General features: G+C 41.7%; 1 protein-coding gene across 2 annotated transcripts in view; it reads left to right on the top strand.

Annotated features, from left to right (window-relative positions):
• CDH8 (cadherin 8) overlaps nucleotides 1–14721 on the top strand; it is a 351561-nt gene that overhangs the window by 151892 nt on the left and 184948 nt on the right. For both annotated transcript variants that reach the window (XM_060254013.1, XM_060254014.1), the window contains exon 3: nucleotides 3386–3505. In XM_060254013.1, the coding sequence (XP_060109996.1) occupies nucleotides 3386–3505 (120 nt within the window). The remainder of the gene's footprint in view (nucleotides 1–3385; nucleotides 3506–14721) is intronic.

The raw sequence follows: 14721 nt of genomic DNA, 5'->3' as shown, positions 1-14721 counted from the left end.
TTGGTTGAAGAAGTATTTCTCCAATGGAAGACCTGTCCCAGTCCATGAAAGGAAACCATTGCATCCTATATACCAGGCATATCCAACTTCAAACGGGTCATGATCTGTTTTTTTCCGGACAAAAGTCCTGATGATCTACCACCATGAAAATTAAATTTCAAATTAGTTTTGAATTAGATTTTAACCCACCAAAGTTGGGTTCCACTGCCCCCCGCCCCCATTTACAATGCACCTTCTGTCATTTACTGGAAAGCAAAATAAGCAAAAACAAAACAGAGAAATGAAGCTCCAGAAAGAACTGTGAGCAGTTTTTCTTAAATTTTTTATTGTTATAACTTTCTTTAACAGTCTTAACAACTTTCTTTAACTTTTATTGAGTAATTTGTGTTAAATGTAGGTCAAGTATTGATTCAGGCTGACCTTGTGCGATCTTTAAAACTTCACTAATCAATGAGACGTCTGAGCCTGCATTTCATCCACCAGCTTTTTGAAGTTGGGTGAATATTACATGAGGGCCAGTCTCAGGGAATCCTGGAGATGTTCATCTGTCATGTTGGAACAGTGTGTACTCTTTGTCATTTTGAGATGGGAAAAGGCAGATTCACACAAATAAGTTGAACTGAAACAATGGTGTCCAGCTTCACTGCATCTTCTCAAGTTGGGAAATTTGTCTCTAGGCACTAGCTTCCAAAACGATTCTTGCTCAGCATGGATCTTGAAAAAAATGTCATTTTTAAGGGTTACTATTTAATTTTCAAGAGATGCCTTGTTCAATGATTAATTTTTACTGATAGCAGCTGCAGTTTCCTTAATGTCCATATCTGCTTTGTATGACAAGTACTCCATAACTTTCAATTCTTTGGAAGTCACAGAATCTTTTTTCGAATTCCTGGATAACAGAGCTGATTTCTGTCACATACTTCTCATTATGAAAAACAAAATTTGGATATTGTCCCAGATGGTCCTGCGTATTAGGAAAATGATCAAAAGTGTTGTTTGCTAAAATTTCATTAGCTCAAATTTGCTCTTGTAGGATGAAACTGTACTCATCATCTTGCCAATGTATTTGTTTTTACCTTGTAGTTCAATGTTCATATCACTTAGCTCACCTGTAAAGTCAGTGAGAAATGCCAGATCACATAACCACTCCTCATCTTTCAACTCTTTGTCATCTCCCCTCTCCTTCAAAAACCTTCTTATTTCATTCAGCAAATCACATTTTTTTTGCAGAAATTTGTGCCTACTTAGCCACCTTACATCTGTGTGCAAAATGATTTCCACTGCCCCTTCATCAAGAGTAAGATTGAAAAGCCATCTTTGAAGTGATCTTCCATGAACTGAATTTACAATTTTGAAAGTGATGTCCATGACAGTCTTTGTATTGAGTCTCTTGCTTGCCAAAATTTTCTGGTGAATGATACAGTGGTAAGAAAGGAAATCTGGAAAGTCGTCATGCTGTCTACAGAGGCCTATGAAACCGTTAACCTCATCTGTCATTGCTCTTGCTCCATCAGTAGTGATGGAAAGAAGTTTATCATTGCAAGATTACACTTTGTCACAAAAGAATGGAAAGAGCTGAATATTTCCTGACCGCTAGTTCTTCCTTTTAAATAAATCATTCCAAGTAGTTCTTTTTTAACACTGAAGTCTTCAAAAACCATCCGGATAAAGACTAGTAAATGGGCTATGACTCTTATATCTGTGAATTCATCCAGTTGGATTGAGAAAGCAACACAAACTGAAACATCCTCCAACAATTGTTCAGTTGTATCTCCACACATCTTTTCTATTTGCCACATGACAGTTTCTTGACAATTGTACATCTTGAACAGCAACTATGATCTCTTTTTTATTCTTAAATCTTTCAAAAGATTGTCTGCTGCTTCAAGAAAACAATCTTTTACAAATTCTCTTTCATTGAAAGGTTTGCATTTCTTTGCAATCAGGTTGCTGACCTTGAAGGATGCCATGGCTGCATTGACCAAATGTGACCTTGGCTTTGCCATCAACTGTTGCTGTGCAGCCAATTTAGATTTAAGTTCTTTGAGCTTCAGTTTACGAATTTCACTTTTGGGTGGAAAATCAGCATCAAACTTATTGCTATGCAGAGCCTTATAATGACGTTCCAGATTACCCTTTTCAGGCAAGGATACAGCGGTATTACAAAGTAGACAACAACACTAGTCTTTCACCATGATGAAGAAGTAGTCCATTTCCCATTCATCATGAAAGTGGTGGGTTTTGCTCTTCATTGGAACACTCATCTTAGTTATACTGGGGTGGCTGGGGTGCTAAGTTAACACTGGCTGAATCTGGTCCAAAACTGTCACTATCCCAAAGTATTAAAAATCAACAGGAACTGAAGACCTCTGGAAGATGCCAAAACCACACATGCAGTTCTAATAGTAAAAATAAGAATTCATCATACTGGCACCAATGATCAAATACCACCACACCAAACAACCATTAAAAAAAACAAAAAACAAACACCTGTCCAGCAAACCGTGAGACCAAGTGGGGCTGGTGATCTACCTCTGACCCCTCAGCGATCTACTGGTAGAGCGCGATCTACCTGTTGGACATACCTGTTATATACCAGTCCTGATGAGAATCATAGTCTATATGTTGTCTTGATTCTTCTTTTGAAAAGGTCAATTTTACAGTATGATTGCAATTAAAATCTTGCTTCTCATCATGTCTGGCAGACAAGTCCTCCAGTTGTCTTGAAATTAAGAATTAAATCTTGGAATATGCGGGGTGTGAGGGAAGGTGAAACTAATATCACATGTGTATTGAAGATATCAGAGGGATGTGATGCCACTCTAGGACTGATGTTTCTCCTACAATCTATGGCGTATTATAGATTAGAGTCCACTCTCCAAAACAGTCATTCCTCCAAGGGAATTATCTCTGTAGTTTGGATATAAATTGTCTTTGCCTTTTTTTTTATTCCTTACTGACCAGACACATGTTTACTTGTGAGGATAGCAGAATATAAATTGACAAAATAAAATAAAATATAAATCAACAAAAACAAATACTTGCTTTTAAAGCTAAACAGGGAGGAATGGAAATCTCTGGTATCAATAGTGTTGCCAGCTCCAGGTTGGGAAATACCTGGAGATTTGGGGGATGGAGTCTGAGGAGGAGGGTAGGGTTTGGGGCATAATGCCATAGAGTACAACTTCCAAAGTGGGCATATTCTCCAGGAGATCAGTTGTAATAGCGGGTGATCTCTAGCCACCATCTGGAGGTTGGCAACCCTTGGTATCAAGATGGAGGGGGCTGAGATAAAATGGAGATGGTACAAAGCAAGGGAATTCTTTCTGAACAGATCATAGACTTCACTAAGTATTATTCTTTCTCCCCCTGCCCCCCATGCCAGGTACTTATGTTACTAAAGTGACAGCCACTGATGCAGATGATCCTGTTTATGGAAACAGTGCCAAGCTGGTCTATAGCATCTTGGAAGGACAACCTTACTTTTCTGTGGAACCACATACAGGTGAGTGATTCTGCACGCTGAATTTTCCCTGTGTTGTGTGATGTGAGACGAAAAAGCCTCGTCTCGAATGTTGCTTCACTGGCTGCCTTTAAACATAATGCGTAGGTCGGTGGCTGTCAACATTAGTCAATCTGTACTGCATAAGTATCTGACTCATTTCCCACTGCTGCATGAAGTGGCCTGACAAAGTACAAAGGAAGGGAGTCTGTTTGCTAATGCTGTTGAGGCAGCTGGGACCAATATAGTAGAAAAGGCCTTGTCTAAAGCATGTGGTTGCCAATAGAAACATTCAGACAGTTTAAATCACCTGTGTGCAGATCTTCCAGAGAGAAGAGAGAAGTCAACATATATATAGATATATATATTCATTCAGTTTCTTGAAGGTTTGCCTTTTTAAGAGTTGCAGGCATGTATGTCAGAAACCCAGTAACTATGCATAACAGGACTGAATGTTAATTTGCGATCTTCTCGAGTCTCAAAATGTACAAGCACTGTGTTGTGTGAACATGTGTATTTACCTTGCATATGCAATCCTTGCTATGCATGAATGCAAATCCTGAAAAATTCAGTGGTCTCTTCATGTGTACCACAGGAATATTTAATCCCATACATTTCTCTCAATTGCATAACGTGTTGACAACACATATTAGGAGTGCTCCCTTAGTACCTGGTTGGTAGGCTTCCAGTATGCATGATTGCAGTGTTGAGGGGCGGGGGGGGGGGAAGTATAAGGTTTCTGCAGCAACTTAATGGTAAAGAAGAAAGGGAAACAGGCTAATATTTAAACAAGAAGTCAGGTCTGGGCCATTTTGTAATGTTGTGTCCCTTTGAAATTCTTTCACTGTCACTATTTATATGTATCTTAAACTATCTAGTTGTGGGTGTCAAGTGGCAATTTTTCTTATTCAGCCAGGTTATTCAGGAAGGTTATTTGCTGTATGCAGTTTCATGTGAAGTACATACCCTACCCCGACCTCCATTTAGATGTTGCCTCTTAATATGGAATGTATGATCTTAATATTGTTGCTAACCATGGCTTTGGTTATTAGTGCTGTGAAGTCTGTCTTGGCCAGCTTCTATTTTCAAAGTTCATGTGGGCTTGCATCCATTCCAAGGAAGGAAATGCCAAGACGATATCAATAACTATACAACATAGAGGCAAGCTATACAATACATCTGTTCCCAGCTTATATTTGTTTTCCTTTTTTTACCCCTCAGCCACACAGCAGCTGCAGGGAACTGCTTCTACCCCCCAAAAAATAAAAATAAAAAGGATAACACAAATGGACTCAGCAGCTGCGGGGAACTGCTTATACCCCCCACTTCCCCAAAAATAAAAACACAAATGGAGTCAGAATGGCACCAATGTCAGGAAGTAAAGGACTCCTACCTAACCCACAAATAATTTTCTCACACAAAAACCAGATGAAGGAATTATTTGGTCATTTTTTGCTGCTCTAGTTAGGGGCGACTCGGAGACACTTTAGAAACCGACTCAAAAATTCCTTCTAAACGCTAACACCTGCCTCCTGTCCCCATCCTGTACTCATCCCATCCTCCGGTGTCCTCAGAGCAGCTCAGAAAGCAACCACTTTCAAAGTAGTTGCAAATTTTAGAGCCAAACGCCAGTTGCTTCACTAATGTCTGGATGCAGAAGTGAGGCACCTTGGTGATATGAAACCGCCAAGCCCCCCTAAGCTGCTTCTGGCTTTAAAAATAAAATATAATAATAACTGCCCTGAGTGCATGAGTGCTTGACTTGGGGGAGTAAAAAAGAGTAGTCCAGCTTCTGAGGCACCTCCCCCCCCCCCCCCGCTGCCTTGCAGATGGGATAGGGGAGCCTTGCGCGGGAGTGTACGGAGGGTTCAGGATGGTTCTTTTTGAGCCGGCCTGATTTGGGATGCCTCTGATCCACCCCAAATGCCCATCTGTTATCAGTGAACATGTGGAACAGCAAAAGTGGTGAAATACCTCCTCTTACCCTGCGGTTGTCATGTGAGAAAACACCTGAGCGGGGAGGCAGGAGCCCTTCTTTCTCAGCACCATTTTGAGCCTGTTTGGGCTCTCCTTTTCTTTTATAAATAGTTCCCTGCAGCTGTGTAAAACAGTAATTAATTGTAAACAAATGCATTGTGTAGTTTGTGCCTTAGCCTCATACGTTTTATTTACTTTTTTATCTGTAATATCCTGCAGTGTTGTGATATCATTTTCCAGTGCCTTGTAATGTTCCCTCTGAGTTGAGTTAGCGTGAGCTAGCTCACAGATCTTTAGCCTCCAGCTCACACATTTTGTTTTAGCTCAGTAAAAATGGCCCTAGAGCACAATAATTTACAGTAGCTCACAACTTTAATACCAGTAGCTCACAAAGTAAAATTTTTGCTCACAAGATTCTACAGCTTAGAGGGAACATTGGTGCCTTGTACTCCAGTGAATTGAGAATGTATTTTAGTGGATACAGATATTTTCCTTTTTCAAGATTTTGGACTGAGGTCAAACATTTCACCTATGTGTCTGACTGCTCATTTTTATTTATTTATTTTAGTAAATTTCTATTCCTCCCATTCCCTGTGGGACTCAGGGCAGAGTAAAACATATAATAAAACAATAAAATACAATAAAAACATTTTAAAACAGACGACTCAACAGCATTCAGATTACCATGATATCTCATATTGCCCAGCCTAGCCATCTCACATCATGATATCTCATAGGGATGGCAGTTTTTATTCCAATTCCTAGCACAGATGACAGTGCTGGCCGGGGAGGCCAACCAGATCAAGAATAGACACCCGCAGCCTCAGCTAAAGCCTGGTGGAACAGCTCTGTTTTACAGGCCCTACGGAAGGCTAATAAGCCAGGCAGGGCCCGGATCTCAATAGGGAGCTGATTCCACCAGGTTGGGGCCAGGACCGAAAAAGTCCTGGCCCTAGTTGAGGTGAGGCGGGCGTCTCTTGGGCTGGGGACGGCCAACAGATGTTGGAAGGCTGAACGTAATGACCTCCTGGGCATATATTCCATGTACAGACCAGAAACTCCTGACTGGGCTACAGATAGCTGGCTCAGGGGGAGGGGTTGTGATCTGTACACACCAAGATCCATATGCTCATAGCCTCTATCTGTGCCTCAGGTTAGTACCGCAGCATCTCCAGCTAGTTTTCAGCTAGTATCTCCTTTCTTCTCTGCCAGGAGCTTATCGAGCATTGGAGCAGGTCTGTACTTATAGCCTCTGGCAGGGCTTTTTTTGTAGCTGGAACTCCTTTGCATATTAGGCCATATACCCCTGATGTAGCCAATCCTCCAAGAGCTTACAGGGCTCTTAGTACAGGGCCTACTGTAAGCTCTTGGGGGATTGGCTACATCAGAGGTGTGTGGCCTAATATGCAAAGGAGGTCCTGCTACGACAAAAGCCCTGGCCTCTGGGCATAATAATCTTTTAATTACCCTCCTTTCAGTGAAGGACCCAGCTGCTAATGGACTAATGGTGCAGTCCTAGGTGGAGTTGTTCCACAGGCGTCATTTTGTAGAAAAGGAGGTGCTGGAGCTTATTAGCACAACTCGTTTGCATAACTTATTTGCATATGCCACACACCCCTGACATCACCAGAAGGTGTACTAAATTATAGCAGCTCAGCATCTACCTTAAAATGCTTCTTGAATTATAATTGTCCTAATAAAACCTTACTCCCATCATACTTTTTAAAATTACTTTCTCCTATGTGGCCATAGGGGCATGATGAAAATTTCCATCTGTCTGCTTTATATGTTCTAGTTTTGTCCCATTTTTTGTGGGGAGAAATATTAGAAAGTTTGTCAGATCTTAGAGTTCCACAAAATTATCACAGGGGGTTTGAACAATGGAGTCCAGAAGCAAGGGTTTTTTTTTTTGGGGGGGGGGGGTTAAGAAAGAAAGCACAATTAAATTTGGAGGTTCCAGAGCTCTGTTCCTGAGAGCTCCTGCCCAAAAGGAGGCCTGCTTCTAAGCCAAATAGATTTAAAAGGGTGTGAATCAATTTAGGAGAGCACTGTGAATCACTAAAAGCCTGCAAACCTATTTCAGAATGCATGCCATTGAACCTGTGGGAACTTACTCACAAGTAAAGATGAATAGAATAGCACTGATTGCATCTGGAAATTGGGGGCTCTGGATGGTTGAAGAGGGGAATCTGAGCAACACAAGGATAAATATAGAGAATTTGTGTTTGTAAACAACAGGTTCTGACTGCATGCCAATCAGCAGGAGGGTTGGGTTTAGGACATGGAGGCCTGCCATCGCAAGCATTATGATGTCACTTCTGGTGATAACCTGAAATCAACAGTGGTAGCTCTGGGAATCGCCAGAGATTCTATGATTTTACACTCATCACTTTCCTCAAAAATGGCATCATCAGGTTTGCAACACTGGTGATTTTTTAAATCTCTCCTCCCCCCCCCCCACCCTCCCAGGAAGTGGCAGGAAACAGGAACTCAGAGCACAAGACGGTTGGCTGCCCTAATAGGAAAGGTTAACATTTAAGGTGCATGCTGTCCTGGGTTCCATTGCCAAATGTTTCCTTCACCTCTGTTATTGTTTTTAGACCAGTATGATGATGTAACTGAATGCAGAGCTGTGTGTGCATCCTTGGGCAAATTTTGCTTTCTGTCTCTCTGTGTCCCCATATTGTTCAGTGGGGCTTACTTTCTGGTAAATGTGCAGAGGATAAACTGTTAGTTCACTTACTCCTGCTGCCATGCTTCTTTCTCCTCATTTTAACACAAAATAGTACTTTCTACACAGTCGCTTTTTTTTGTCCTGTTTTGCGATGATGGACTTTCTCTTGCCTCAAGAGTATATGCACGGAGTTCATTATTTTAATGAAACAATGGGGTAAAAAAAAATGTACCGACACATGGTTAACCCCAGAATAAAACCACTATTGCCCTTAACACTTTTAACACGACACCTCCTATGAGATAGTGGACATAAATGAGGTCATTTTCATTTTAGTAGCAAAATTACTTCATCACTATATGTCAGTGAACAGATATAATTTTGCAACAATAATTTTGGCATTAAGACCTTTGGCAGGAAACCCAATAGAACCCATGCCATCTGTCATTGATCAATATATATTGCCAGAGGAGAGTGCAAATGGAAATGTTCTTTAATGACTACCATTGTTTCCCTCCCACACCCTTTTAAAGAGGACTATTCTTTTAATAATGCTGCAGAGTATGTTATCTAACACAGCAGAATTGCAGTTGTGTGCGCTGCTCAAGGAATAAAGTTTACGAGGAGCATTTCTTTGTCTTTAGTAAACTAATATGAGCCCTTTATTATAAGGGACTCCATTCAGGATAGGATAGAGTAGTAATAGCTAACTAGCCAACTAGGATGGATGGAGGTGCAAGGGAGCATGTCTTGTTCTTACAGTGGAAAGAGTGATAAGAGAGAAAGTGAAGGAAGGAAGATTCTCCAAGAATAGCAATGTATACATCAAAGGGACAGCAGCAGAGCAATGGGGAGGAAGTATACATAGGATCCTCCTGACTTATCTATCTCTCGACCCATAGCTCCTCTGAAGTAGAAGACGAAGAGACACTGCAGTCCTTCACTTCCATTAAGCACAGCTGATATCTGATACTGAGATCCCTTCAGAGATGGAAGCAAGGTTTTCACTCCATCTTATTTCAAGCAACAAATCAGAACAGAAATATTTCTAATCATCTTTGAGCCCAATGGCAGTAAGAAGAGCAGCTTCAAATATAAATATTAATTACAAAAAAACCTAGCAACAGATGGTGGATTATGGTGTATCAACCTTTGTGTCCAGACCTACCCTGTCCCCTAACTATATGTTACATAGTGAGTCTTGAACCTATTTATTAAAGCATCTGTACTCCCGCTTTCCTCAGGTTCAAGGCTGCTTACAATAACAAACGCCATTTTCAGTGAAGATGAAAATTAAATAACACACCTCAGTTATCTTCCTCTCCCCCTTAAAAGTCCTGGCAAACAAGGCCTTGCAACACCTGAAGATCTCCAAGGTGGACCTGTCTCATAGGGCTGTCCATCTCCAGTTGGGTGCTGAAGTACTCCTAGAATTACAATTGGTCTCCAGACTACAGCAATCAGTTCCCTCTTAGAAAATGGCTGCCTTGCTTTGTACTGTGGTCTCTGTAGCATTATATCCTGTAAAGGTCCTGCCTCTCCTCCAACTCCACACCCCCAAAATCTCTAGGAATTTCTCAACTGGGATTGGTAAATCTAGACCCTCACCTTAGGGTTGCCAGATCCCCTTGTCGATCAGGTGGGAGAAAAGGGGGATGTTCTAGGGGTGGGCGGGGATGTTCCATAGGGGATGCTCTGGTTTTTGTGCAAACTCTAAGATAAATTGGGCTTAAACCATAGAGTTTTACCTCCAAACTAGAGCATCCCCATGTGACATCTCCAATGCGATGATGTCACTTCCTGGTGAAATAATCACATCGGGGACATCACACTGTTTAAGGGCATCACAAGGTTTTCTCCACCAGCCAGCTGGTCCACAGTGGGGAGAAGAAAACTGGGAGATCCCCCACCAGTACCTGGGGGCTCACAACCCTACTGCACCTCTTATAGGAGCTCATTCCCCAGAATAGGAGCAATGATGGAAAAAGCCTGGGCTCTGGTTGATACTAGACGTTACCCTACGTGGTGAGATATATAGCAGATGGCTGCCTGAAGATCGCTGCTGACACATCAATACATAGGGAAGGAGGAGAGGGTCTTTCTAGCCAGGCTGTAGTGTCTTACGTTCTATACCTCTAGCCAGGTGTCATTTTGTAGAAAAATAGGTGGTGGAGCTCATCCAGGGATTGTTATGCAGCTGCACCTACTATTCAATGGGCAAGGGGGGGAGGAGGAGGGGGAACCCTCAGAAAGGTTCAGGAGCTGTGAATCTGAGGCCTTCCTCTAATACTGGCAACACTGCTGAATTACCCATGCATACATGCTCTTCTTTCTCAACATTCTCCCCTGTAATTTCAGTTCTGCTAGGGATATAAATTCTGTTTAATAAATGAACAATTTAAACTAGGGGTCATCAACCTTTCCTTAATGAGAGCTACTTCTGAGCAATGGAAAAAAAGAAATCCTAAACTACTCTTCCCACTCTGGCAGGTTAGCAAGCTTTATTCTGCCCTAGCAACAGTGCATGGACTAGGAACTTCATCACAAATGGGGGGAGGGATATTATGGGGTTTTGCTGGGAATCATGGGGCCTGCATGAGCAAAAGCCATGTTGGATGTAGTAAAGAGGGGAACTGGATAAACCTGAATGAAAAAGCTGGCTGGATCAGACCCTATGAAATGAAATAATAACAATAATAAACTTCTTTAAAAGCCTACATCAGACCTGTTCATGATCCTTCCTCAGGGAATGCATGATTTATCCTGCTGCAGCCCCCTCTTGTAGACTTCTGTGTTAAGGGATCACATTTGCTACGACTTACATTAAGAAGTTCACAATCTATCGCTCAGCATACATCTTCTTCCACAGCATCAGCTCTGCAACTGAATGTTTATGTGCTCTGCTGTTGGGCTTGCATAGCAGCATCAGAAAACATAAGCCATAAGCCCAGGCAATCCTGACCTACTGACACAACCCTTTCTCCATTTCCCAAACCCTGGAAAATGTTGAAACTTTTATAGCATTAAGTAAACAGGGAAATAGATTATGTGATCATTTAATAATTCAGGTTTTTTTAAAATCCATATATTCTGCCCTGTGCAAAATGATCCTCTGATGCTTTATTTTTTGGGTGCATTTTCTGTTTCTTTCCATTGATTTTTCCCTGTAAAATGTGTGCATTGTTAACATTATTTGCATGCTCCATACCATTGTGTCCTGAAGCACTCAGGGCCAAACTGGACTTGATGGCATCCTTGGGTCGAACCCCCCCGACACTTCTGCCATTTTACAGCCTATCATGGGTGATTTAACAATACTGTAAAAGCCCTGTCCTGATTTGGCCCAAAGCATGGCAGGATCAGGCACTCTTGTTCCCCTTACACCGATTCAAGTGCTGGAATACTAGCAGGGTGGAACTGCTATTCAGGGTTCCCAGGTGCTCCTAGGAGATCCCCCATTCTGGGGTATTTCCCTCCAGCACCAACCAGCTGCCTGGCAGGGGACTTACCAGCAGCATAAAATAGCCTAAGCCTGAATTGCTGGCAATGCTGTGATGTTACTTCCGGCATGCACCGAAAGTGACATCATCCCATTGCTGATGACGCAAGGAAGCGCTGGTATTTGGATAAACACTCTGTGATAAAAATGACTTCTATCATAGAGTTTTAGCCCAAATACCAGCACATCCTCAAAGTGAAGAAGGAAAGGAAAAAAAAAACACTCATTAAGTTATCTTCATTTATTCATGCGCTTGGAATTGTTGCATTTCAATATTTTGAATATTATATTCACAATTTTGTACAACAGTTGTTTGCCAATAATTTATAGCTGTGAGCCTTTGGGTTTCCTTGCCTGTGCCAATCAGAATGGACAATACTGACCTTGATAGACAATTATCTGACTCGGTAGAAGGCAGATTCAGGTGTATTTGGGCTCAACTTGTCCACTGGAGATTATTGGTACAATTCCACACAGAACCAATTATTAGAATATGTGATCTGTTTTGTGTTTCATTAGAAGTATTACAAAACATTCAATTGACAGTGAGTGAGCATGTGCATTTACAACTATCTGTCTAACATCGTACTTAACATTTCATTATGCTGGAATTTATTTTGAATCTCTATTGCTGAATCCTTTCTTACTCTTAACTAATTATCTAAATTAACTGTATTTATCAAAATTAACTATATCAGGTCAGTGCAACCTGATGCAAATAGCGTTTGTCCGTCTTTGTGTGGGTATTTATTTTCGGTGGTGGAGCCAGCTTTTTCAGGATTGGAGATGTTTTCTAGACTGTTCTGAGAGTTTGGTCGTTGCCTTCTTAAAGGCTCTGAAAAAGTATAAAGGAAAGTATTGAAGTGGAAAGCTTTGACCTTTCCAAATGAAAGCAAATTGTTGTGCAAAACATCTGGTGTTTCAAAAACATAGCTTATTAATTGCTTTCACTTGGGGGTGGTGAGGGGAAATCAAGTAATTCTGCCTTAATTGTAGCAATGTGAAAAAAGAGGTGAATATCATATTGAAACTTCGTCACATAACTTTGAGTGAATTCCACAAATAAAAATGTGGTTTTATTCCACAAATAAAAATGCCGCCTAATCCAACCCCAGTTAGTAGTGAAGTCTGCATGTGGAAGTTCAAAAACTAAAGGCTGTTGGTAGGGCTGCCAAGACTGTGTTGGAAAATACCTGCAGCCTTGGGGAGTGGGTTGGATCTGGGAGAGGGCGGGGTTTGGGGCGTGGTATGGTATACTGCAATAGAGTCCACCCTTCAACACAGCCATTTTCTCCAGGGGAGCTGATCTCTAGATCTACCAGCTGGAGATCAGTTGTCAAAGCGGGAGATCTCCAGGCCCCACCTGAAGGCTATATACATAGACACAACCCAAAGGTTATAGTGACAATATAACTAATATATTTTCACAAGAACAGTAGAATAAACAATGAAGAGAAACAAGTCCCTAATCAAGTTCACATGGAAAGTGTCAATTTCTGTCATTTGTATTTTTCCCACCTGAATGATAATGATAATGATATTGGATTTATATCCCGCCCTCCACTCCGAAGAGTCTCAGGGCGGCTCACAATCTCCTTTACCTTCCTCCCCCACAACAGACACCCTGTGAGGTGGGTGGGGCTGGAGAGGGCTCTCTCAGCAGCTGCCCTTTCAAGGACAACCTCTGCCAGAGCTATGGCTGACCCAAGGCCATCTCAGCAGGTGCAAGTGGAGGAGTGGGGAATCAAACCTGGTTCTCCCAGATAAGAGTCCGCACACTTAACCACTACACCAAACTGGCTCTCCCTAGTTGTTGGATTGACAACAAACAAACATTTCAAACTGGGGTTTGTGATGCGATTGTTAATGACAACTTATACTGACTGTAGTTTGCAGTGATGTCTGAATTCACAAAACACATTTTGTTCCCTCATCCAAAAATAAGGGCAGAGGACACCAAATCCATGTTTAATTGGTGGTAGAAAGTGCTGTCAAGTCGCAGTTGACTTATGAAGACCTCATATGGTTTGCCAGGCAAGAGACTAATGGAGCTGGTTTTCCATTGCCTTTTTGTACATGATGCCCGTGGACTTCCTTGGTGCTCTCCCACCCAAATACTAACTAAGGCAACCCTGCTTAGCTTCTGAGATCTGACAAGATTGGCTAGCTGGGCTATCCAGGTCAGACCTTGAATTTAATTAGGTTTAACTCAATGGCATATTAATGAACATCTAATTTCAGTGTAGGTAATACTAGGAGGCAGTGGTTGCAATGCTAAGGACAGTTGTCTAGGGTTGCCAACTTCGAGGTGATAGCCGGAGGTCTCTTGACATTACAACTGATCTCCAGATAAAAGATATCAGTTCACCTGGAGAAAATAGCCACTTTGGCATTATACTCCATTGTAGTCCCACCTCCTCAAACTCTGCCCTTAAGCTCCACCCCCAAAATCTTTAGATATTTCCCAACCCAGAGCTGGCAGCCCTACAGTTTCTGGACTTATTATAAAACATGGAAATTATTTCCACGTAGACTGGCTCAGTATTGCTCCCTGACTGTCAACATTTCTGAGTTCAACTGGTGATCACATTGAAATTCTAAGCATTCCAGATCCATATTGCAATGATGACAACAATGGGCATTCCCAGTGACTCCTATCGGTTGTGCCTATATTCTTATGCACCACATCTACCATAACCCCCCCATTCAGTCTCATCCAATTCGCCTTACTTCAGCCCCTAACCCAAATCACTGTAGTCCACGGAGGTCTCAAGATCCCCAAACAGCATCTTCTTTGATGGTCAAAGCAGACATTTCCTTCCTTTTTTCAATTGCAGAAAGCTGGTTGTATCCAACACCACATCTTGTGCTTCCTTAGATTATTCTGCTTCTTAAAAAGATCCAAATACAAATGATGTAAACAAGCCTTCTTTGAGAGGTTTTATGGTGTAGAATCCAGTCTGTCTTCACAATGAGGGTAATCTAAGACCCTAATATTTGAACAGTATGCAATGGATTATTCAAAAAGCCACTTGCTGTAGAGAACAGGCATTTTCCAGGGAAACAGCT

The sequence above is a fragment of the Heteronotia binoei genome, chromosome 14 (assembly GCF_032191835.1).
Source record: "Heteronotia binoei isolate CCM8104 ecotype False Entrance Well chromosome 14, APGP_CSIRO_Hbin_v1, whole genome shotgun sequence".
Taxonomy (NCBI): Eukaryota; Metazoa; Chordata; class Lepidosauria; order Squamata; family Gekkonidae; genus Heteronotia; species Heteronotia binoei.
This window is presented reverse-complemented; position numbering and strand designations above follow the sequence as displayed.